We start from the raw sequence: 24,431 nt of genomic DNA, 5'->3' as shown, positions 1-24,431 counted from the left end.
AAATGTTTTATTGAAATGTGAACACAATGGAAAAAAAGTGTTTGTGAAAACAATTAACCAACCAACAACATATCACTAACCATGACATGCCAAACATAAAGCTCATAATATCAGTAAAACTTTCATTTTGTTCACTTAAGGTTACACACCACCATTAATTACTCCATGCAGTTCAATACAATTTGACAGAATATATTCTGTAAAAAATACAGCACTGTTGAGAGGGTCATGTGATTACTAATTTTAGGGAGTGCTCTCAACTGACAAGTACCGTTTAAAAAATCAACATAGGTCGACCAAGAAATGTTTCAATTAATGTCCCCTATGCCTTAGCAAAGCATGCAGCTTCACTTGCATTGTCTATGCAGTATGCATAAATAAATAAAGGTAGAACTGCGCGTGCTTTAGTAAACCTAGTCTGGGAGTGGCTGTCTTCTTTGTGGTGATGCAAGAGGGATGAAATTTCCAGTAAAGGGACATTCCTGAGTTTGCTGCATTGTAAGATATTTCCGACTAATAAAATACTTCTACGATTAAACTTACATATTAAATATATTTTCTTGCTTAGAATATCAGTGTCTGTATATTCAATGTGTTTCTGGTCGTCTTAATATTTGTAAGAAGCCCGAACTGGATTTTGTCTTCAAATAATTTCATACGTACGAAAAACATACATTTTAGGAAATAAAATGAAGTTTAACCTACTACAAATTTTAGAACGATCAGAAAAACGTTTAATGTACAACAACTAATATTTTATGCAGAAAAATATATTTGATATGTAATTACAATTGTTAAAAAGTCTCTGTTAGTCGATAACATCTTAAAAATTGGAGCAAACTCAGAAATGTCCCTTTAAAATAAAATAGATTACAGGGCCCATATTTTCGAAGCCATCTTAGCCCTACGAAATTGCACACGCCATAATGAAGTCATAGCTTACGATGATTTTACGATTTCGTAGGCTAAGATTGCTTCGAAAATATGGTCCCTGGTCATGTTTCGCACGTTTTTGTTTGCCGTGTGCGTTGACTCGTTTCGACGTCTGCGGAAGGTTGATCGAAACACGAAACAACTTTCTGTTTTCGAATAACAGTTTTGTTTGCCGGATGCGTTAGGCTTATGGTCTCACTACACAGATGTCATCTGCCATTGAAACCCATGTTAAATTGCCCAACAGCATTTATTTTCACTCCTAAATTGAGAACATTTCCGTCTCAGTTTTTGCTATATGACCGCATCTGGCAGTAATACCGGTCCGAACAGGTGGTTCATTAGCCGATTCACTCTGGCTGTCTCTTGCGCTATATACCCATGTCCCAAAAGGTCGATGCACAATATTACAAAATAACATGGGCAAAATACCGCCAGAAGGCTTACCATTAAACATACATATTGTTTTAATTCTTCACCATTTCCTAGAAGTGAATATGTGAACCATAACATGTGTCACAATTAGGAACTATAGTGGACCGTCATCAATGAACTCTCACCCAGAAGTGATCTGTGTAGTGAGACCTAAGACAACGTTACAATTACGGGGGTTGGTAAAACGCGGACAGGACCGGAACGGAACCAGATACCTATTGCACGGCTGTGTGTGTGTGGATTTATTTTTTTTTTGGGGGGGGGGGGGGGGGGGGGAGGGTTCTCATGTGGGTTGAAACGCTGCATATACTATATTTGGCCTCAAACGCTAACATTGTCGCCTATGGGAAATGATTTGGTGTAGTCCAACCTATATTGGTTAAAAATTGTTCGTAACCAAACCTATTTTGTATGAAACATACCGATCTTCAAAGCTTGAGATGACATGTATTAGAAATTGTAAGATTTGGGCTTCACATGTAACTCTTCTTTATGAACTTGGATTTATAGAAACCTGGGGAAAATCACTTATCTTTCCAAGTTTTCACAGTAACAGCCAATCTAATTAAAATTAGCTCGACTATCACATGTGGATCTAACAGCAGCCCGTTGAAGCTCATGCCCAGCTGACCTTTCATTCGACCAATCAAAACCTTACTTGCAAAATCATGCCAGTGATTTGAAAAGAATTTGAAAACATTCGGGATTATGCCAAGGGTATACGAAATGATTCGAGTGAATTACGAAGTATGCCGGAAACTAATTGCAATATAAAATGTTATATAAAATTCATTTCAAGGCGAAAAAAACAACATAAAAACGTGATGGTATGGCCATAAAATCTGTTTATACTAGTATACAATCCAGAGTTTATTACTGCACTTTTCCCCCTGTTTTTTCAATGTTGAAATAGACCAACTAAATAGTCTAGCCCGATATTTTTAGAATTTGTATGCTCCCGAATAACGCTATAAAAGGCGAAGTGTAATTGGTCGATATTAAAATTGTTATTTATTGATGAAATGTCACCTGGACATGGGAGTCCACGCAATGCTTTTAGATCTACTGGTAGACCCAGTAGAGCTAATTTTAATCAGATTGAGTAACAGCAGCAGCTAAGGAAGGAAGGAAGGAAGGAAGGAGATGTTTTATTTAACGACGCACTCAACACATTTTATTTACGGTTATATGGCGTCAGACATATGGTTAAGGAAGGACCACACAGATATAGATAGAGGAAACCCGCTGTCGCCAAGCAGCAGCAAAAGTAGTATAAATGGAATATTTTTAGTTTCATCTGAAAACGGACATAAATCGTATTCGTAAACTATTTTTAAAAATCGCTAAAAAACACAAATACAATGTGCATTAGCTATCTGATTCCATTCCGGTCCGGGTTTTACCAACAGCCCAAAATTACCAAGTATTTTGTCATCCATTAGCCGACGATTCATAAAATCAATGTGCTCTAATTGTGTCGTTAAACAAAACAAAATTTATCTGTTGTCAATAAGTTTATCAATTTATTTTAAAGCATATGCTTTATCCATACCTTAAATAAATTATATATTTGTAACAGAAATGTTTTGGAATCTTAAAGGGACATTCCTGAGTTTGCTGCAATTTTTAAGATGTTATCGATTTAACAGACTTTTTAACGATTGTAATTACATATCAGCTATATTTTTCTGGATAAACTATTAGTGGCTGTATATTTAACGTGTTTCTGATCGTTCTAATATTTATACTAGGTTAAATTTCATTTTAATTCCTAAAATATGTTGTTGTTTTTTTCAAATTATTTGAAGACAAAATCCAGTTTGGGATTCTTACCAATATTAAAGGGACATTCCTGAGTTTGCTGCAATTTTTAAGATGTTATCGACTAACAGAGACTTTTTAACGATTGTAATTACATATCAAATATATTTTTCTGCATAAAATATTAGTGGCTGTATATTAAACGTGTTTCTGATCGTTCTACTATTTGTAGTAGGTTAAATTTCATTTTATTTCCTGAAATATGTCTTTTTTCTTACGTACGAAATTATTTGAAGATAAAATCCAGTTTGGGCTTCTTACAAATATACTGACATTCTAAACAAGAAAATCTATTTAATATGTAAGTTTAATCGTAGAAATATTTTATTACTCGGAAACATCTTACAATGCAGCAAACTCAGTAATTCATTCCAAAGTGATAACCTAAACGCATACAAAAGCTATAATAAAAATGTATTTACCATTTTTAACACCCAGCAGCCAATATAGTTGTCAAATTTAGGCAATCATTAAAAGGCCCGTAGGAACGACTTGGGGGGGGGGGGGGGGGGGGGGGGGGGTCACTGACGGATCGGGTATTTAATATCAGAATTTGGTTACAATGGCAAACATTAAAAAGTGGGGGGGGGGGGGGGGGGCGTGTCCTCCGTCCCCCGGTTCCCACGGTTCTGATTATTATTCTTACTGACTCACTTTCGTGTTTCCAAGTTCTACAGTACATGAAATTGGAGCATCCCTTAGTTGGGAAGGTGATACGAAAGTGTATCTTGTTATCAATTGCCAATAAAGATGTTATATTGTGTTGTGTACCCAGCCATGTTGGCATTAAGGGCAATGAAAAGGCAGATTTTGCTGCCAAGTCTGCTTTGAATTTGCCCCATGGCGGTGTTGGTGTCCCCTACAGTGATTTTAAATATCATATTAACCAATATATCTTCTCGACTTGGCTAGATGATTGGGACGGGTTTGGTCGCGAACAAGCTTCATTCTGTCAAGCCAGTCCTGGGAGAGTGGCTGTCATCTTACAGGCGGTGAAGTAGTCTTGTCCCATACGTATTTGACGCATTCATTTATTTTAAAGGACCCTCAGTGGGAACATTGTCAGTGTACACTGACTGTGCGCCACATTTTCGTGGAGTGTAATCATCTGAAGCCGACGAGAAATTATATATTTGGCAACAGAAGTGTTTTGGCATCTTTTAAATTCCAACCTGAATTAATTTTAAAGATAAAAACACTTTGATTTCTATACCAAATTTTAAAGGGACATTCCTGAGTTTTCTGCCATTTTTAATATGTTATCGACAAACAGAGACTTTTTAATGATTGTAATTACATATTATTTTTTTTCTTCACAAAATATTAGTGGCTGTATATTAAACGTGTTTCTGATCGTTCTAATATTTGTATTAGGTTAAATTTCATTTTATTTCCTAAAATATGTTTTTTTTCGTACGTACGAAATTATTTGAAGACAAAATCCAGTTTCGGCTTCTTACAAATATTCAGACGACCATAAACATATTGAATATACAGACACTGATATTCTAAACAAGAAAATATATTTAATATGTAAGTTTAATCGTAGAAATATTTTATTAGTAGGAAACATCTTACAATGCAGCAAACTCAGGAATGTCCCTTTAAAATATTGATATTTGTATTGTATTGTACTTTTACACACATCTCTTTACACAGTGTTTTTACATAATTGTATAAATAGTATTTCCATATGCTTACCTTTTTATGACACCCAAAAGCCGATGTGTATTTTTGTGTTGGGGTGTCGTTAAACATTTTATAATTTAAAAAAAAGTTATTATTTTTATTTTGTTTTATTATTATTATTTTTTTTGTAATGTATTTTACTGCACTTTCTTTTTTAAATAATGCAACTGAAGCATAAAGAATATAACTTTAAATATATATTCAACATAAGGATTTGAACAGTGTAGTGATTTCACACTACATTAGCTGCCTCTATACTTTTAAAGTTTGTTTTGTTTAACGACACCACTAGAACACGTTGCTTTCTTAATCATCGGCTACTGGGTGTCGTAATTGATAGTCTTAGTACCATTAGTAGCAAGGGATCTTTTTTAATTGCACCATCCCACAAACAGGATAGCACATACCACGGCCTTTGATATACCAGTCCACATACCAATGCCTTTGATATACCAGTCGTGGTGCACTGGCTGGAATAAGAAATATCCCATTGGGCTCACCGACAGGGATCGATCCCAAACCGACTGCGCATCAAGCGAGCGCTTTATCACTATACTTCGAGACAGTATCTTGTTTCCCTTGCAAATGAGTCCTTTGAAAATGGTACCTTGTCATTTGCAGCTTCTAACTTATTTCGTACTGTTTCTGTTAATCATCATAGAATATGAAATGGTAACTCGAACATTATTTACCAAATATTTTAAGAGTTTTTAAAAAAAAAGAAAAAAAAGAAGAAAAGATGGCCTGTGCCCGGTAACTGACCTGAAAATACAATGCGTCACGCCATTTTGAAATAAAGACATCAGGCCTCAGATTACAGTTATCTTCCCATTTGGTTGTCCAAAATCCGGAAGTTTCACCGCGCAAGTAGTCTGCTGTTTGACTGTGATTATTTCATGGCAGACAGCTATGAAGTGGCAACTGTTTGACTGAAGTGACAGGGGATAGCATGTAGTTTGTAAACATGTGTAACTTGCTGACATTGAAGACTTGTTTGTGGTAATTCCGGCCCATGCAAAAGTAGTGCTTTTTGTGTAAAATGGGTGTACTCCGGCCTGGTTTAGAGGGTGTCTGTTTAAACCAATATGCTGGGAGAAAGAGCTGGACAACAGGGGTTGTCCTTTTCAGGGTATGTGTCCCCCATGCAGGCAAAGGTACATACAAAACTTCACGGGCCTGCTGATATTAATAAAAATGTTATAGCCACTAAGGCTATATAGAAACATATAGCGAAATTAATTGTGGTCTGAGGCCATCACTGACACCACTGGTTTCTTCATCACATTGTTGTTGCATTTGCCATAGTTTGACACCCAATAGCCGTTTTATTTTTCGTGCTGGGGTGTCTTTAAACATTCATTCATTCCACTGGTTTCTAAGCAACAGGTCGCTAAATATACACACACTCATCGAATGACATTTATGACCACATCCAAGTTATTTAGTGAATCTAAAGACGATTAATCAGTATGTATGTATGTATGTATGTATGTATGTATGTCTGTATGTAAGTATGTATGCACCATGGCGAGTTTTAAAAATTGCACACCTCAAAAGGCTTAGGCGAGTGAAAAATGACACTCATCAAAATGCTAAGGCGAGTGAAAACCAAGCATTATAAATTTATGAAGTAATTGGTACATGTAAATGTAGAGACATATGTTGCAAACATGAACCAATTAATTTTATGTTGTTTGGTTCATTAGTGTAGTCTTTTCTTCTTTTCCCTTTCAGGAATGGAGTTATTAAAAATGTCACGAGCAGTGCCATATAAATATAATTATGACGTACACTGATGCAGACATATAATTTGATACACACAATTTAGATGCCTTTTGAGTGTCAGATGGTTTGATGAACGTGCAGCTAAACACATGAAGGAATCGACGTATCTTGATTTCATTATTATGTACATCGAACAGGATTAGGACAGCTGGGATAGAAAACCCCACTAGCTCTGAGGAGGTGGTTCAGTTAGAATATACGACCGAAGCATCTTAGGTGTGCACTACCGACTGAATTAGATCTCTATTATTATTATTTTTCGATGTAATAACTCGTTAAACGTAGGCCTACAAATTAGTTCAATTGATAGTGTTGGTTGGTGCATTGACATTCACGTGGCCTTTTTAATTCAACAATTACGCAACCAGTCTCCATTCCTCATCATTTTGTAACACGTCATTTGACCTACTACTACCAGTTACGAACGGCTACGACATATATGTCGTCACCGTTACGTTATTGATCTAGAACGGTCCTAATGTTATTGATAAAAAATACACAAACTCCGACAAAATCTGTCATTACAAAGAATTTATTCTAAACATGGGATGCCATAATAAAATAACCTAAAAACGATCATAATTTGAGATACCATCAGAAATGCGTAACAAGTTATCAAGTAGATCAGCGTTTGCGTGCAGCCAGAGTTCCAAGAGTAAAAATAATCTGACCCCGATAGTTCTGATTGGTCAATATGATACAGAGTACCGCGAGTGAGTGAGTAAAAGTTTTACACGTGCGTATATACCACGAAGGTTTCACGCACGCCTGTCACGGGCTTAATCTCTGACTTTCGGCAGTGACTAAGTCCGGGCCAGGAGGGGGGAGGGGTACGTTTGAGGTGGGCGGAATTTGGAATAAAAAATTTAGTGGTCGGTCAAAGACCTAAGTCCTAAAATCCTAACGACATTCTACACTTCTACACATGTCCGGACTAAGAATTTAAAACCAAACGTTTTTGACTGCTCGGCCTAAAAGGTTTTACGGTGATTTGAGCAATTGATCGGGCACCCAAGTAAAGTGCGTTGGACTATTTATAAAAAAATAAACATAAGAATTTTGAGCCGCGGCCGAAAAATTTTAAAGTCCAACTAAGCCCAAAAAAAGAAAAAGGAGGTTGACCAGAGTACCGCGCATCAAATCATATTCCAGTCACATGGTCTGTGACTTTCTAACAACAAACAAAATTAAATAGTCGGCTATGATCATTGATTACTGTTACTATAGTGTCTACATATTATACACATATAAATAACAGATGTGCATTCATTAACCTCTGGTTAAAATACAAATATTTAAATAAAGTTTTATTTGATTTTTTTTTTTAAAGATAAAAAAAAAAAAATAATAGACGTAAAAAAAAAAAATAATAATAATAATAATAATAAAAAGAAAATTGTAAACGAGACCTAGGCCTATTCCTACATTTATTTTCCTTCTTTTTGTTATTCCGTCTACTTTTGAATTGTCTTCGTCTATATTTCATTTCTTTTTTATATGTTACACATTTGCCATTTTTGGGACCTCACGTAAGCTTTGTAGGCTAACAGTTATGAACTAATCGAGACAATTTTACCGACTTCGCTGATTTCCGTAACGAGTTCATTTGTGTAGGCTACAGAAGCCACTATTTAAAGGCATACTGTCACGGATTTAAGGACCTTATTTCTCTAAAAATGGATAATAAAAAAAAAAATTACATTAATTGTTGAAAACCAAATCTAGCTATCGCATCACCTTAACTGAACCATGATGGAGTGAAATCCATGTCATACCTTTCAGCAATTTTAGTTTTTGAATTAGGGCCCATTGCCATAATTCAATTATTTTTACAAAATGTCATTAATAAATGGAGTATGGTGGTTATGAAATTGGTTGAATAAAGTACATTTAGGGACAAACCAAATTATTTTTGTTCAGGTAATACTTTGTTAGACCATTAAATAGGTCAGTGGTCTGTGACAATATGCCTTTAATTCAATTCCTTTTTCTCATAACTATATGAACAGTATAAATGAGTTAGCCTTAACAGACGTTGTGATCTATTACGTTACAAAAGTGGACTGTTTCAAATTAATAATAAATTAAATAGGCAAAGGAGTTTTGATCGGATTGGTACGTCTTCGAATATGTTTTTTAAACCAGTGTTTTCCGATTTGTATAGCAAACATAAGTAGCAGTCATATATTAAAAGCTTGCATGGACCCTACCGTTCACGTCACTTTTTTTCTGGTATTATTAAACGGGTCTTTCATAAAGTAAATAGTGGCAATCAGAAGGTATACACAATTATTTTACGTGCGCTGTTTGCTAAGTGTAACGTGCGTTATTTTTCACACACGCCAGACTGAAATTACGTGCGCTGTACAAGCGCGATCGCACTCGCGCACCTAAAGAGATGAGGTCTGATAATACAAGATGTTAGAATCCGCCATCTTGGATTTAACCCATTTTTACAACTTTTCGGTACTCTAATTTCTATAGACTTTTTATATGTTATTCTCTACAAAAAAAAAGAAGGAAAAAAAAAGTTGCAACGTGTTCCCATTCAAGACTTTTCCCCCGTAGATTGACTTATATACCGTGTTGTTTACAATATGGATTTTATTGTACAAGTTGACGTCGTGGTAAAAATCCATATTGGATAAATAGTAGCATGATACATCATAATTATAGGAAATTCTGACTAAAAGTGTAGATTTATTTTTTAAAAATAAACTAAAAAATAGGCCAATAATCATATATGAAAATGTATTATATGTAGTTATCAGATAAGTTTAACAAGGACTCAAGAAAACTATTTTTCACTTTTGTCAATAACATTGTTATTAATGTGTTTTACAAATAATCATTGGGATTCGTGTAAAATAATATTAATTAAGTTTGGTTTTGGCAACCGATTGGGTCACGGCTGAATTACATCAGGGCTGCCAACACCTTCCAAATATATTTTTATTTTCAACCTCTCAGCTCAAAATCACTATATGTAGGTAGCTTTACAATGACCGCGTGTATCATAATATCAGAACTATTCTATGTCAGTGGCCCCATCGCCCTGCAAAACATATTCTCAGTATTGGTAAAAGTAAGCATGACGTGTTGATGAATATTACTATAATGATATTAATATACTGATGGAATGAAATAAAAGGATCACACAAATAGTGACTGCAGCCAAATGCCTCAATCCGTAGTGTCACACTTTGTTTGAAATACCGACATATAGGGTGTATACTACCAAATTAAATCCCATAGACGACAGTAGTAACATATGTGGCTAAAACTCCTACCTGCTGCGTTTCAATCGACATAAATGCCACGGATATAAATACTACCACCCCTCACCTTTAAAGTGAATCAAAACAAAATGGGGGTCAAGCTGCTCATTTCTGAGATAACGGGTAGCGTCTATAACTACCCTAATTCCACACACAATTCGAGTACTTTTTTTTACAGGTACCCCATACATGTTTCAAGCACAAGGCTACTTGATATAGTGGTACCAGATGAAATAAAATTGCATACATTTTTTGCCCAGATGAAACATTTATCACCAATCACAGGCCTTGTGGTATTCACTTCTCTATCAGACGTTCGGTGCACCTCGAACTTTGACCCAGCCACAAATTATTCTGTTTAGTACTACCTTTAGTACGTTAGTAGTGAATTAAATTTGGTCTATCGTTTCGTGTGTTTCTATATTTGTTTCCATTAGTATTATACAATATATTTACTGGGTTTTTTTTAATAGGTTCCTTTTAAAGCATCTGAGAAAGGTAACTCGTTCGATGAATAATCTTTATTCATGACATCATCCATTATTACCCATGTGGTTAAAAATAGCTTGGTACATGTCAGAGTGATACGTCCCACTAGAACGTCAAGTGGCACCTAATACTTCGACGTCATCGATTGGTGCACTACAACCTTATATAAAGGTCAACCGAACGAGTTGAGTGGTATAAATTAAAATCGATTTATGGGTAATAAATAGGATATTAAACTCGCTACCATTTCATATCGTGTTTATGTCTCTTATGACATAATTTTTATTCTCACTCGCTGAAGTTTGTGACATTTAAAAATTATTTCACTCGGAACATAAACATGCTACGAAATGGAAGCTCGTTTAATATCTTATAAAAACTCCTTTGGCCCCAAAGATGACAAATGTTTCATCGGGTGGTTTTGCGACATCACACAAAATGCAGTGTTTGATAACAAATGTATAAATGGACGTTTAACCATACCTCAGCACAAACAAAACAAAAAACGCATGGGCTATTGAGTGTTAAACGTGTTATATGATGATCAACACAATGTAAAATTATAAAATTACTAACAAAAGTAGAGTAGACAGCAATGAAAGAGTCACATTTAAAATAAAAAAAAGACATAATATTATGCATATTAACATTAAACACCAAATAATAAAATCTTTGAAAAGACAAAAATAAACTCTATGATCAGTCCATGAAAACAGTGTATGGAGCTGTGGTAAACAAACCAATATTGAACCAAATTATCACGACAAAACAAATAACAGATTTGAAAGTAAACAGCTGCGAACGATCAACACAACACACCAAAAGTAAAATCTCCGAAAAGACACAAACAAACGCTGTGGTCAGACAAGGGCTCTGTGGTAAACAAAGCAGTATTGCACAAGACGAAAACCATATTTGAAAACATTATCACATATGCTTATAGAAGTTGTTTTTAAAATGTCTAAGAGATGCCAAGTGTGTGCTGTATTCGCCACTTTGAAGGAAACCAATGAGAATGTTGCCATCCCTATACCACGATGAGAACCAGCACACGCCAAGGCTGTTTAATGCAAGGTCGGATGCTATTCTTGCATTTGGTCTTGCGACATTGATTAAGCCAATCCTGAAGGACGAAGTAGTTTTGTGCTGTGTCCGTATCGGCCATACGTATTCGATGCATTCATTTATTTTAAAGAAGGACCCTCCTCAGTGTGAACATTGTCAATGTACACTGACTGTGCGCCACATTTTGGTGGAGTGTGATCATCTCGAGCCGACGAGAAATGATATATTTGGCAACAGAAATGTTTTGGAATCTTAAATTCCACCCATAATTAATTTTAAACTTTTTAAAACACTTTGATTTCTATACAGTTTTAACATGTACCTTGATTTATGTATTGTATTATACTTTTCCTCACAGCTCCTTACACTGGTTTTACATAATTATATAAATAATAGTTTCATATACCTACCATATATAACACCCAATAGCCGATGTGTATTTTTGTACTGGGCTGTCGTTAAACATTCATTCTTTCATTCATTTTTCATTGATTTAACAGACACTTTTGGTGCATCAAACCAGCTAAAATTGTGTTTGATCATGGGGAAGTTTGAAATCGACTTGAAATGCATAGACTATAATCGTTGAGTTATCTTGGTTTTCTTTCCGTCCTGACAAATTGTTCAGATCTGCGAGAGATTGTAACACTGCTCCATTGATTAACGAATCCGGAATCACTTCTGGTAGGCGTCTCATGGGGGAATTATTCTGTATAACTTTCTGATGTTATGTTCCCCCAGTTAAGTTTATCTGTCCCGCAGTGATCATATTGCATATCGACCTTAAACTGTACGAGATATTCAGTGGTTTACCTCACCAATGACTTAATTTCTGTTAGCACACTCTTGGACAAGATGGATTGTAATACTGAAAGGTATGATCATTTCGGGTTTCAGATAATACTTGAAGCCAAACCTACTGGCACATGTATTTCGAAATGAAGTCGAAAACTGCAGACACTTGTGATTCGAAGAAATTGTTCAATATCATTTGATCGTAGTTTGTTAAACAACACCATTGCAAATATTAACTATTTGTTTTTCACTTACGCTACCAAATATAACTACTGCAGGTGCTTACATAAATCTTCCAGCTTGAAATCTTGATGACTAGACAACAGGTGTCTCATGACTGCAGCTCGCACATTGTCTTGCCCCTCCCACGTCGGTGGTAAAGTTCTCGCCTGATGCTCAGTCGGTCTAGGATCGAATCCCGTCGCTGGGCCCATTAGCCTAGTTCTTGTTCCAGCCAGTGCACCATGACTGGTATATAAAAGGCCGTGATATGTGTTATCCTGTCTTTGGGGTGGTGCATGTAAAAGATCCCTTCCTGCTAATGGGGAAAATGTGGCGGGTTTCCTCGAAGACTACCAAATGTTTGACATCCAATAGCCAATGATTAATAAATCAATGTGCTCTAGTTGTGTCATTGAACAAAACAAACTTTTAACTTTGACAACCCCCTTTCAGTGACTAGTTGCAAAGTATTTCCATGTAAAATCCTGTTTGTATTTCTGTCCAAGGAGATTTAGAAGATGTATGATTTTTAAATTCAGAATATGTCCCATTCGTCCAAATTACATCAAAGTTCCATTTTTTCTTTGCCATCAGATGTCGACACAAATGCATAGTGCATACTGTGCAAGTGGAACGTAAAACAAAAGTATTTACATGATTGTTCTAAATTACAGCATTACGCACTCCCCGTCGCTTAGCCCCATCACACCCCCCCCCCCCCCCCACACACACACTGGACGACAAAAATGTACGTTTGTTTTGTCCTTATTTATCTATATAAATAAATATAAAATGTCGCTTGTACACACACACACACACACGCGCGCGCGCACACACACACACACACACACACACACACACACACACACACACACACACCGACATCGTTCCAGTGGGCCTGAATATTACCTTTTGGACAGTGCGATACAACTTAAATTTAAACCCCCACAATGGAACTATATATGATTCGTTCAGTTTAGAAGAGGAGGTGAGCCTAAACATTCATATTACAAGATGCGTTAGTCATTGAGGAGTGCAGAAGTTTACCTAGATGTATCAACGTCTTATTTTTCAGAATGTCTGGAAATCTCAACTTTGTGTAGTAAATGTGATGGTGGCCGAGCGTAGATTGTATGCTAGTCTCCATTTCATTTCATTTTAACTTATTGTTCGTGTTTATATCCAATTAAAGTTGAAACACGCTGTTCTGGGCATACATCTCAGCTATCTGGGTTGTCTGTACAGAACAGTGGGTTAGTTGTTACTTTTCTAGTCTCCATGAACAATTCCGAATGTGCAGACCTCTGCCCTCTGTTTTTGAATTCCTCCTATGCTGTTGTGCAACGGTCCAAGTGTTGATAGTAAAGTTTGTTTTATTTAATGACGCCTCTAGAGCACATTGATTTTTATCTTATCACCGGCTATTGGACGTCAAACATACGGTCATTTTGATATATTTCTTTAGAGGAAACCCGCTGCCGCCACATAGACTACTCTTTCCGATAAGCAGCAAGGGGTCTTTTATATGCACTTTCCCAGACAGGACAGTACATACCACGGCCTTTGATGAACCAGTTGTGGAACGGAAAATAGCCCAAACTGCAAATGGGTCTACTGAGAAGGATCGATCCGATGACCGACCGCTTCACAGGCGGACACGCTACGGCTTGAGCTACATCCCACTCCCAAGTGTTAATAGAGTCTTGTCTTGCATCTATGGACAGTGCTAAGACAAACAAAACCAACAAAGATTGACGGGAGCAGAGACTTCTGGTGCAGATGGGACGGGACGTAGTTCAGTGGTAAAACAGTCGCCTAATACGTGGTCGGTCTAGGATAGATCCCCGTCGGTGGGCCCATTTGGGCTATTTTTTGTTCCAGCCAGTGGTTTACAACTGATGTAACAGAATCCCTGATATGTACTATCCTGTCTATGGGAAGCTACATATAAAAGGTCCCTTGTTGCTAATCGCAAAAAGTAGCCCATTGCATAGCGGTAGCGGGTTTCTTCTCTCATTACTTGTGTGATCCGATACCATACAACCGTAAGCAAGCGCGGATCCAGGATTTTTTTTTTTAATAGAGGGGACCCAAAACCCGTTGTTGTTTTGGAAAATAGAATTTTAAGGTTCTTGAAATTCTGTAATATATATTGTAATCTGTAATATATATTATTTGACCAAAAATGACCGGCCTCGGTGGCGTCGTGGTAGGCCATCGGTCTACAGGCTGGTAGGTACTGGGTTCGGATCCCAGTCGAGGCATGGGATTTTTAATCCAGATACCGACTCCAAACCCTGAGTGTTGCTCCGCAAGGCTCAATGGGTAGGTGTAAACCACTTGCACCGACCAGTGATCCATAACTGGTTCAACAAAGGCCATGATTTGTGTTGTCCTGTCTGTGGGAAGCGCAAATAAAAGATCCCTTGCTGCTAATCGGAAGAGTAGCCCATGTAGTGGCGACAGCGGGTTTCCTCTCAAAATCTGTGTGGTCCTTAACCATATGTCTGACGCCATATAACCGTAAATAAAATGTGTTGAGTGCGTCGTAAAATAAAACATTTCTTTCTTTGACCAAAAATATGTGGGGTGGGGTGGGGTGGGAGGTTGGGGAAGGGTCACGAGCCCCCGCCTGGTAAGTAAAATGTGTTGAGTGTGAGTTGTTAAATAAAACATCCTTCTTTCCTTCTGGTGCAGATTTTCAATACATTGATTGTTTTGTCGATCGGAGTATGAATGCTTTAGAGCGTCTGTACATGTAATGCAGCCCCCCCCCCCCCCCCCCCCCCCCCCCCCCCCCCCCCCCCATTAAAAATACATGTATTTGTAACTAGCGTAATGAGATCTAGTTTGCCTTGAGAAAAGTCGATTTATTTGCTACACTAGCAGCCGGTCGCATTCTCTACTTCTTTTTTAGTACACTGCTTATTGTTGCATGTTCCGCTTCTTTGTTCAGCGATGCAGATATTTTCACATAACATAGCTAAAACATTACAAATATTCTTTTTCTAAATAAAAAATCTCTCGTTTAAACTTAACTTAGAAAAAATCTGTATTTAATAATTGTTGTTATAAATTAACAAGCTTCAGAAAGTTATTGGGGTTTTTTTTTTTCGTATAGTCATCTCAAATGTTTATTCTATTGTTGACTGTTTCTCGGTAGTTTTTTTTTCTCTTTTTTTTTTAAATTGGGACTCAATGTATCGGCAACAGTGCATTTCAAAATGAGACATCATCAACAACGTATCTTTCTTATTAACCTTGAAGCGAATGTGGCCATTTTTTACTGTAACTTCGATGCATGTAGCAATCACGTTAAATATGATTCACCAACTTGTCATCAAACAGTCTCGGCGTAACAAGCGTCCCAGCATTTTAACAACGGAGCCCGTCACTGGATAGACTGGGTTCCCGCGAGAGCCAGCTAAATTTAACAACAAGGGTCTGCTGTCGTACCGAATGGCAATTCTTAGTGGAAAGAAAGGATTGTTTGTTTAACGACACCTCATCACTTTCGTTTAAAAGTGACAGACCTTTATTGTTAAACCACGGCGTATTTTTCACTATTAGAGAAGTTTCTGATAAAGAAATAAGACATTTACTTATATATTTTCTTAACATCAGTCGTGCTTATGGTCATCCTGATGTTTGTAAGACCACAAAATGCATTTTTCATATTTAAAAAAATGCACATACCTCTGAGAAGTAACGGTTATGGAAACAAACTGTAGTCTACTTTGTAAGGGTATTTCCCTATTTCAACGTCTATTTAAAACTTTATCCACATGTGTTACAGGTTTAGTACCGTTATATGTTGATTTGTTTTACACGGTAGTCATCAAGGGAGAGTACTTCATCAAAGTAGCAATTACAATGCTCTCTCGATACTGTAGTTTGTCAAAGAAAACATCTTGACATTGAACTTTGAAATGCATGCAAAAGTGAATTCTGGTATGCAACTTCAATGGCCAGGCTATTGTATTATACTGTTTCGGGCCATGTCTTGATAATGAATGATTGTTTGTTTGTTGTTGTTTGTTGGTTGTTGTTGTGGGTTTTTTTGTGGTTTTTTAAAGATAAGGCAGATTTAACACACCGCCCTTTTACCGTTTGGTATGCATGTAATCACACTCTAGTTAAAGATAGTATTATGGAAACCACAGCTACTCTTGATTTGTGACGAAAAGTAATGTATAGACACGTTCCTATCAATTCATGCATACTCAATATGCATTCACACATCTGTTAGTCGTATGCACCAGTGTAATGGTATACTGAGATAAAAAAAAGGAACATTACTGATAAATTCTAATTTACCTACCTGTGATATTTGTACTTTTTTGCACGGCTCTTTACACTGTTTTAATTTAACTCTTGAATTTTCATACTGATGTTGATCATCATTTCATTTCTGTATACATAACCTTAGTTCAACAACCAAAGGCCGATGTATTTTTTATTTGCACTGACATTACTATAGAAACACACACGATGCTGTGTTTTACGTGGTGGTGGTGGTGGCTCACCTGAATTATGTGTTTAACGACACCACTAAAGCGCAATGATTAATTCATCATCACCTAATGGATATATATAGAATACTAAACGAGCTTGCATGTCATACCATTTTTATGAAATGAGTGAACAGTTTCTTTAAAATGGTATGACAGGCAAGCTAGTTTAGTATTTTATTTATTACAAATCAATTGCAAACAATCCGCAACGAAGAAGTCAGCACATGTCAAGACCTACTACACGTTATTTTTCTACGAATTGGGGTCAGCAAGTGATCTCACGTCACGTCACGCCAATATTACACTAGTTAGATATTGAGTGATTGTTATGACATGAGCAATATCTTACACTGGTGTGTAATAAAAAACCATTTGGTAATTCTAACACAGTCTTAAACGGGAACCTGCTGTATTTTTTCCCTTAGCAGGAAGGGACCTTTTATATGCACTTTCCAACAGACAAGACAACATATACCACATCCTTCAATGTACCAGTCGCGTGGCACAGGTTGGGACGGGAAAACCCCAATGGGTAATCCAGTTCAGGGCCCTCATCTGAAGTACATGGTTAATTGTGCTGTTTATTTTCCCGTCCCAACTAGTGATCCACGCCCAATACATAAAATGTCGTGATATGTACTGAACTGCATATTGATAAAGGCATATAAAACATCCAGGTTGTGTATGGCGGCAACGGGTTTCCTCTCATTCTTGACCAAAATATTAATTTCATTTCCTGGATTTCACAGTGATGTGATTTTGTATACAGTAAATAATTTCGATATATCTACTGGTGTAAGTATCAGAAAACTCTGTAATCCTTAACAATCCTTATCGTAAGCGCTATAGACTGTATGGGTGGTCGAATCAATTGGGCTTTATCGAAAAGTAATTACGGCTCTAGCATCAATCAAAAATCGACTTCCTATTTATTTGCCGGAATTCTTGGCGAGGAGGTGGATTAATCACATATAGATTCCGGGGAACTCCAAAGACGTTTTTGGCATTCTCCAGTCTCAATGAATTTCCTTCGTCATTGCGTGAATTACGAAACTATGTCTCCAGGGACAGGGACTGGTATTGATCCAGAATGTCTGCTTGACTAACTTCCATTTGAATACACGCACCTGATCTAAACGTCAGGCATATGCTCGTTTTTTAAAACTCAACATGGAGCGTAGCATCAAAGGTACAAATAGACACAATATCATTGCGTACACATACACTAGTTGTAGTGGATATTACACGCTCGTTAACACGCACACACTAAATATAATACATGTATAAACAGACACACTAAATCACATGTATACATGTACTACACGCAGTCACTATCATGCCAGTGCACCACGACTGGTGTATCACAGGCCGTGGTATGTGCTATCCTGTATGGGATGGTGCATATAAAAGATCCCTTGCTACTAATGGAAAAATATAGCTCTAGTGGTGTCGTTAAACAAAACAAATTTCAGTCACTATCATATACACATGCGTGAATTCTAAATGTAGGACGAAGAGAGAGAGAGAGAGAGAGAGAGAGAGAGAGAGAGAGAGAGAGAGAGAGAGAGAGAGAGAGAGAGAGAGAACGTTACTTGACTAATTTCTGTGCACATTCAGACGTACCTTTATTTACTGTTTGTTTGTTTTGATTAACAGCACCAGTAGAGCACACTATTTTATTAATCATCAGCTATTGGATATCAAACATTTGGTAATTTTGACATATAGTCTGAGAGAGGAAACCTGCTACATTTTACCAATATTAACAAGGACGGCCTTTGATATACCAGTCGTGGTGCACTGGCCGAAACGAGAAATGGTCCAATGGGCCCATCAATGGGATCGATCCCAAACCGACTGCGCATGAGGCGAGCGCTTTACCACTGGGATACGTCCCGCCCTCCAATGTTTAGTTGGTGCGCGCTATAAAAGTGGCAAACGGTGTGAACGAGCTACTCTCGATTCACTAATATCAAAACCTATATTAGCTCGGCCATTTACCTTTCGACCGACCGTTCAAAATTGCGCCAAATTCCCTCAATCAAAATTGCGCACCCTTTTCTCTTTGGCATTTAACTGCTCCATTCAAATTCCATAGCACCACCACCACCCCCACCCGCCTGCTACCGATTTGCTCGGGCTGCTGGTGCTCCCTTGCACCTGCCAGTGCAGGCGGTCCCTCTTCTCCCCTCCCCCCACCTTTCCTGTCATGGACGGAGGAGCCGGCCAAGGCCGGCTCTTGTGCCCACGATAGGCGTGCGCTACAACAGCTTGTTCTGAATGTGCACGTAAAACCCTATGACATGACATGACATGACAAACGGTGTGATAACTCTATATTGTGGACCAGGGGGCTAATTCACAAACGTGTCTTAGGCTCTGCTAGACAACAAAGCATCCTCTTTGCAAGTATTTCAGCATTGCACTGCGAGATCGCAAAGTTGCGAGAGTTTAGTGAATTAGGCCCCTGCTCTTTTACAAACAAGACATCTGACAGTGATTCATGATTGCATATCCACGACACTCTCATGGTGTCTAGACCTTGTCTTGAGCAGAAATATCATACTGGATATGCTAATGCCAGGTGATCAATATTTATGAATATTGTGGCTTCTGTTTCACGTTTAAATTTGTATATTGTCTTGGTGTATTACAAATATCGTCCGTTGTCTCGGAAAAATACTTTTGTTTTCAGACGAATAACCTTTAACTAATAACTTATTGTTTCTGATATGCTATGATCGGGGGGAGGGGGGGGGGGGGGGGTTGGTTCATAAAATAGTAGAATTGCATGTAGTTTCTGGTGTTCTGAAAGTGATCTGAAAAACATTTTTAGATTCCTTGAAATGTCTACTTTAGAAAAGCCTTGTTTCCGGAAGATCCTTTTTTTTGAAATAATTTTAAGAGACCATCATGAAATCCTCAATTTGTTTTTAAATAAAATGTAATAATTTTTAATGCCATATTAAAATTTTAGCTTTGATGTCTATTTTCATTAGACATCTATTACAGAACTAAGCACCAGTAAACAATGTCCGATTTTGAGGGAATTCCAATTTGGTATGGGTGTTCACCAACCTTGGTCAACATTGGGTTCTAATTACCTTTAACTACCTTTAGGTGCACCGGACTTTTCATAGAGCAGTTAATACCACAAGTCCTATCATTGGTTATAAATTTGAGTGTTGGTTGTTTCTGGAAGAAAATGTGTCCAATATTATTTCTTCTAGTACCACTGTGTCAAGTAGCCTTGTACTTGCTTGCAACATGTATGGGGCACCTGTAAAAAAAAAAGTACTCAAAAGTTGTGCGAAACTAGGGTAGTCATAGACGCTACCAGTCGTCTCTGAAATGAGCAGCTTACCCCAATTGTTTTCTGGTTTACTTCAAGGGTAGTAGTATTTATATCCTTGGTGTATATGTCGATTGATATGCTGCAGGTAGGTGTTTTAGCCACATATGTTACTATTGTTGTCTATGGAATTGATTTGGTGCTATGTACAACTGCCATATTTGGTACAAGTCTTCTCCAGGCAAGTATTTAATCTACAAACCCTATGACTGTAATCCGAGGTGGTTATTCAAGACTTAAAGTTTCTGAAATTACTTTCAACAAACATTATTGTTATGGATATTTTCATATTTGTTCACCAGATGGTGTTTTAATTTAACTTTTCAATTTTTTTATTGATTCGTTCTCGTATTTAACACCCATTAGTCGATGTATTTTTGTGCTGGGGTGTTGTTAAACCACCCATCCATCCATCCATCCATCCATCCCATCCATCCATCCATCCATCCATCCCATCCATCCATACATCCATCCATCCATCCCATCCATCCACTCACCCACCCATCCATCCATCCCATCCATCCATCCATCCATCCATCCACCCATCCCTTCATTCATTCATTCATTCATTCATTCATTCAAACCATGCCGAAGGTCATTTGGAACTATTAAACGTTCTCCATTTGCTTTTTAACATGTGATTGCTTTCACGGATGGCTTTCTTATTTGGTGTGAGTGTTCCGCATTTCTTTCAAGACACATCTCTTGGGCACAAGCATCTGACTCCAGTTTGGGGCGGGATGCAGCTCAGTGGTAGAGCTTTCGCCTGAGGTGCGACCGGTCGCTCACTTACATAATTATATAAATAATATTTTCATACACTTACCAAAGCCGATGTGTATTTTTTTGGTGCTGGGGTGTCGTTAAACATTCATTCATTCGTTAAACATTCATTCATTCATCCATTCATTCATTCATCCATCCATTCATTCATTCATTCATTTTTTACTGAACTACTGTACATCAAAAGACGTGGTATCTGATGTTTTGTAGGAAAGTGCATATAAAAGAACCCTTGCTACTTTATTGATAAAAATGGTCTGAACATGAACTGCATGATTTATTCTTAATGATGAAAACAAAATTGAGATTGTATCTTTAATTATGTGTCTGCAATCCAAATCTATAATGAACTTAACATAATTAATAAGTAAATTAACCAATATGTTAGGTTTCACTTCCAGCTTGATTATTGTTTGTAGAGCCCTTATTTGTTGTTCATTTTTTTTTTTTCTTTTTCAGAATGCGGAGTTGCTATTACCAACTTAATAGTGGGCGGAGTCCCATCCACTGGCGGAAGGTGGCCGTGGGTTGCTTCCCTTAGACTGACGTGGGCCAAGCGTCACGTGTGCGGCGGAACACTCGTACATCCCCAATGGATCATCACGGCAGCGCACTGCGTTCACGGGTAACGTCCATCGTCTGTGTTGTATGTGTAAATATACTGGCCTGGGGTAGTATGTTAATAATGTTTAATAATTACCCCTGGTACCATTGCATATTTGGACATAGTTCCAAAAAGATATAAGCAACTGTGTATCTAGAGCAGTGACGTGGGGGTGACGGGGTGTGTGTGTGTGTGTGTGTGTGTGTGTGTGTCACGGGGTCCATGCCCCACAATCAAACCAATTTTAAAACTTAAATTTTATAAAATCATACATACCTACATACATGGATGCCTGGATAGCTCAGATCGCATTGTGGCAATTTGCGGGCGATTCGGTGCCATAGGTTCGAGTCCCAGCAACGGCATGGGAGAATTTGTGAGGCCAGAAAGGATTTAATTATTCCCTGCGCCAGTGCATTAATATCTATGTATATAACAGTCGACCTCGACATACATACAGTATATAGATATTTATACATCAATACCTACATACATACCTACATACCTATAGTGTGGGTTGCCCCCTCCTCCAATATTCTAATTCTAAATCAACTGTTTGTAAATGTGATATACTAGAAGTTTGCATTCATGATTAAATTGTTTTTGTGACTTGAATATAAACTGGACGCAAGATCAAACTCAGTCGGTGGAGTGATCGCTTCAAATGCTTGGACGCAAGATCAAACTCAGTCGGTGGAGTGATCGCTTCAAATGCTTGGACGCAAGATCAAACTCAGTCGGTGGAGTGATCGCTTCAAATGCTTGCGTCGTAGGATCGAATCACTTCAGTGGACCCACTCTGCGATTTGGTTTTTCCCGTCCCAACAAGTGTTTTGTTTAACGACACCACTAGAGCACTTTGATTTATTAATCACCAACCACAGGATGTTAATCTTTTGATAAATGTCAAGTATAGTCTTGGAGGAAATCCGCTACATTTTTCAACTAGTGCAGTGGTACGTGCTTTCCTGTCTGTAGGCAAGAGTATATGAAAGATCCATTTATATGATGGAAACATGTGACGGGTTTCCTTTAAAATTATGTCAGAATTACCAAATGTTTTTATCCAATAGCCGATGATCATTAATAATAAATGTGCTCTAGTTGTGTCGCTAAACAAAACAGACTTTATCTTTTAAAAGTATAAATCACTATAACTACATTAGAAATATACGTTATCCTACAACCAGTTGACAGACCACACACACATTGTTCTTGGTATTGGTTTCCTCATTTGTATATATGTATATAACATATATAACATTTATATTTTATTTTTATTTGTATTTCTTAATGTAAATCATGACATACCTTTGTTTGACACATTATATAGAAGATCTGGGGTTTTTTTGCTTGGGTGTCATTCATTCAATCGTTCACTGCTGATATGTCGTTAAACATTCATTCATTCATTCATTCGTTCGTTCGTTCGTTCGTTCGTTCGTTCGTTCGTTCGTTCGTTCTTTCATTCATTTGATCATCCATTTGTTCCTTCATTCGTTCATCCACTTGTTCATTCATTCATTCATTCATTCGATCATCCATTTGTTCATTCATTTGTTGTAGGAGTCAGTTCGAAAAGGTCACCGACTGGCGAGCGGTGGTTGGTGAACATGAACAGGAAGTGACGACAGGGCGGGAAACGAAGCGCGAAATAGACCTCATAATGAAGGTTTGCTTCTGCTTAGATATCGAATGTGTATCGGTTACTTGAGCCTAAATACAAATAGTGTTTCCGGGAACCTGACTCTTCCTAGAAAAAAGTGATATGTCTAATTCGTTTTCGATGTTGTTGTTTTTTAAATTAAAGGGACATACCCTAGTTTGTAAACACTAAGGCATATTTTTTTTACTATTAGAGCCGTTTTTGATAACTGAAATCATACTTTACTTAGATTTTATTGTTTAGATTATCCATTTTCGTACATTTGAAGTGTTTTTGGTTTTTAATAGCACAAAATGCATTTCTCATATTTTTAAAAACGTACGTGCGTCTGAGAAGTAACAGTTATGGAGTCTAGTTTTAGTCTAGTTTTAGAAGGTATACCACCGTTTCAAAGTTACAGATTCATGTTTCACTCAGTTGTAACTTTATTCAAATGTGTTACAGGTCTGTATATTAACTAAACTTAGAGTGCATTTTCATGGGCTGAAACTAGGGTCTGTCCCTTTAATACGTAGGTGAACAGAATACATACAGAACAATTGATTTATATATATATATCACATACGGTGGACTGAGGTATTATCAATTGCTTGCATCAACTTAAAGGGCTGAATTTACAAAGCCTGTTTATGTCTTACACGCGTGTAACTACATACATTTACAATGCGTAAACACCTGTTTATGTCTTACACGCATGTAACTACATACATTTACAATGCGTAAACACCTGTTTGTCTTACACGCGTGTAACTACATACATTTACAATACTTGAACACCTGTTTGACTTACACGCGTGTAACTACATACATTTACAATGCGTAAACACCTGTTTGACTTACACGTGTGTAACTACATACATTTACAATGCTTGAACACCTGTTTATGCCTTACACGCGTGTAACTACGTACATTTACAATGCTTGAACACCTGTTTATGCCTTACACGCGTGTAACTACATACATTTACAATGCTTGAACACCTGTTTATGCCTTACACGC

The 24,431-nt window shown here is 37.3% G+C and overlaps 1 protein-coding gene across 2 annotated transcripts in view; it reads left to right on the top strand.

The window, feature by feature from the left end:
* The window catches only part of LOC121378650 (serine proteinase stubble-like), a 128,922-nt gene that overhangs the window by 86,713 nt on the left and 17,778 nt on the right, over positions 1 to 24,431 (top strand). For both annotated transcript variants that reach the window (XM_041506926.1, XM_041506934.1), the window contains exons 2-3: positions 21,621 to 21,786; positions 23,332 to 23,437. In XM_041506926.1, the coding sequence (XP_041362860.1) occupies positions 21,621 to 21,786; positions 23,332 to 23,437 (272 nt within the window). The remainder of the gene's footprint in view (positions 1 to 21,620; positions 21,787 to 23,331; positions 23,438 to 24,431) is intronic.

This window comes from Gigantopelta aegis, chromosome 2, assembly GCF_016097555.1.
Source record: "Gigantopelta aegis isolate Gae_Host chromosome 2, Gae_host_genome, whole genome shotgun sequence".
NCBI lineage: Eukaryota > Metazoa > Mollusca > Gastropoda > Neomphalida > Peltospiridae > Gigantopelta > Gigantopelta aegis.
The sequence above is the reverse complement of the archived record's forward strand: the minus strand, read 5'-3'. Positions and strand labels throughout refer to the sequence as shown.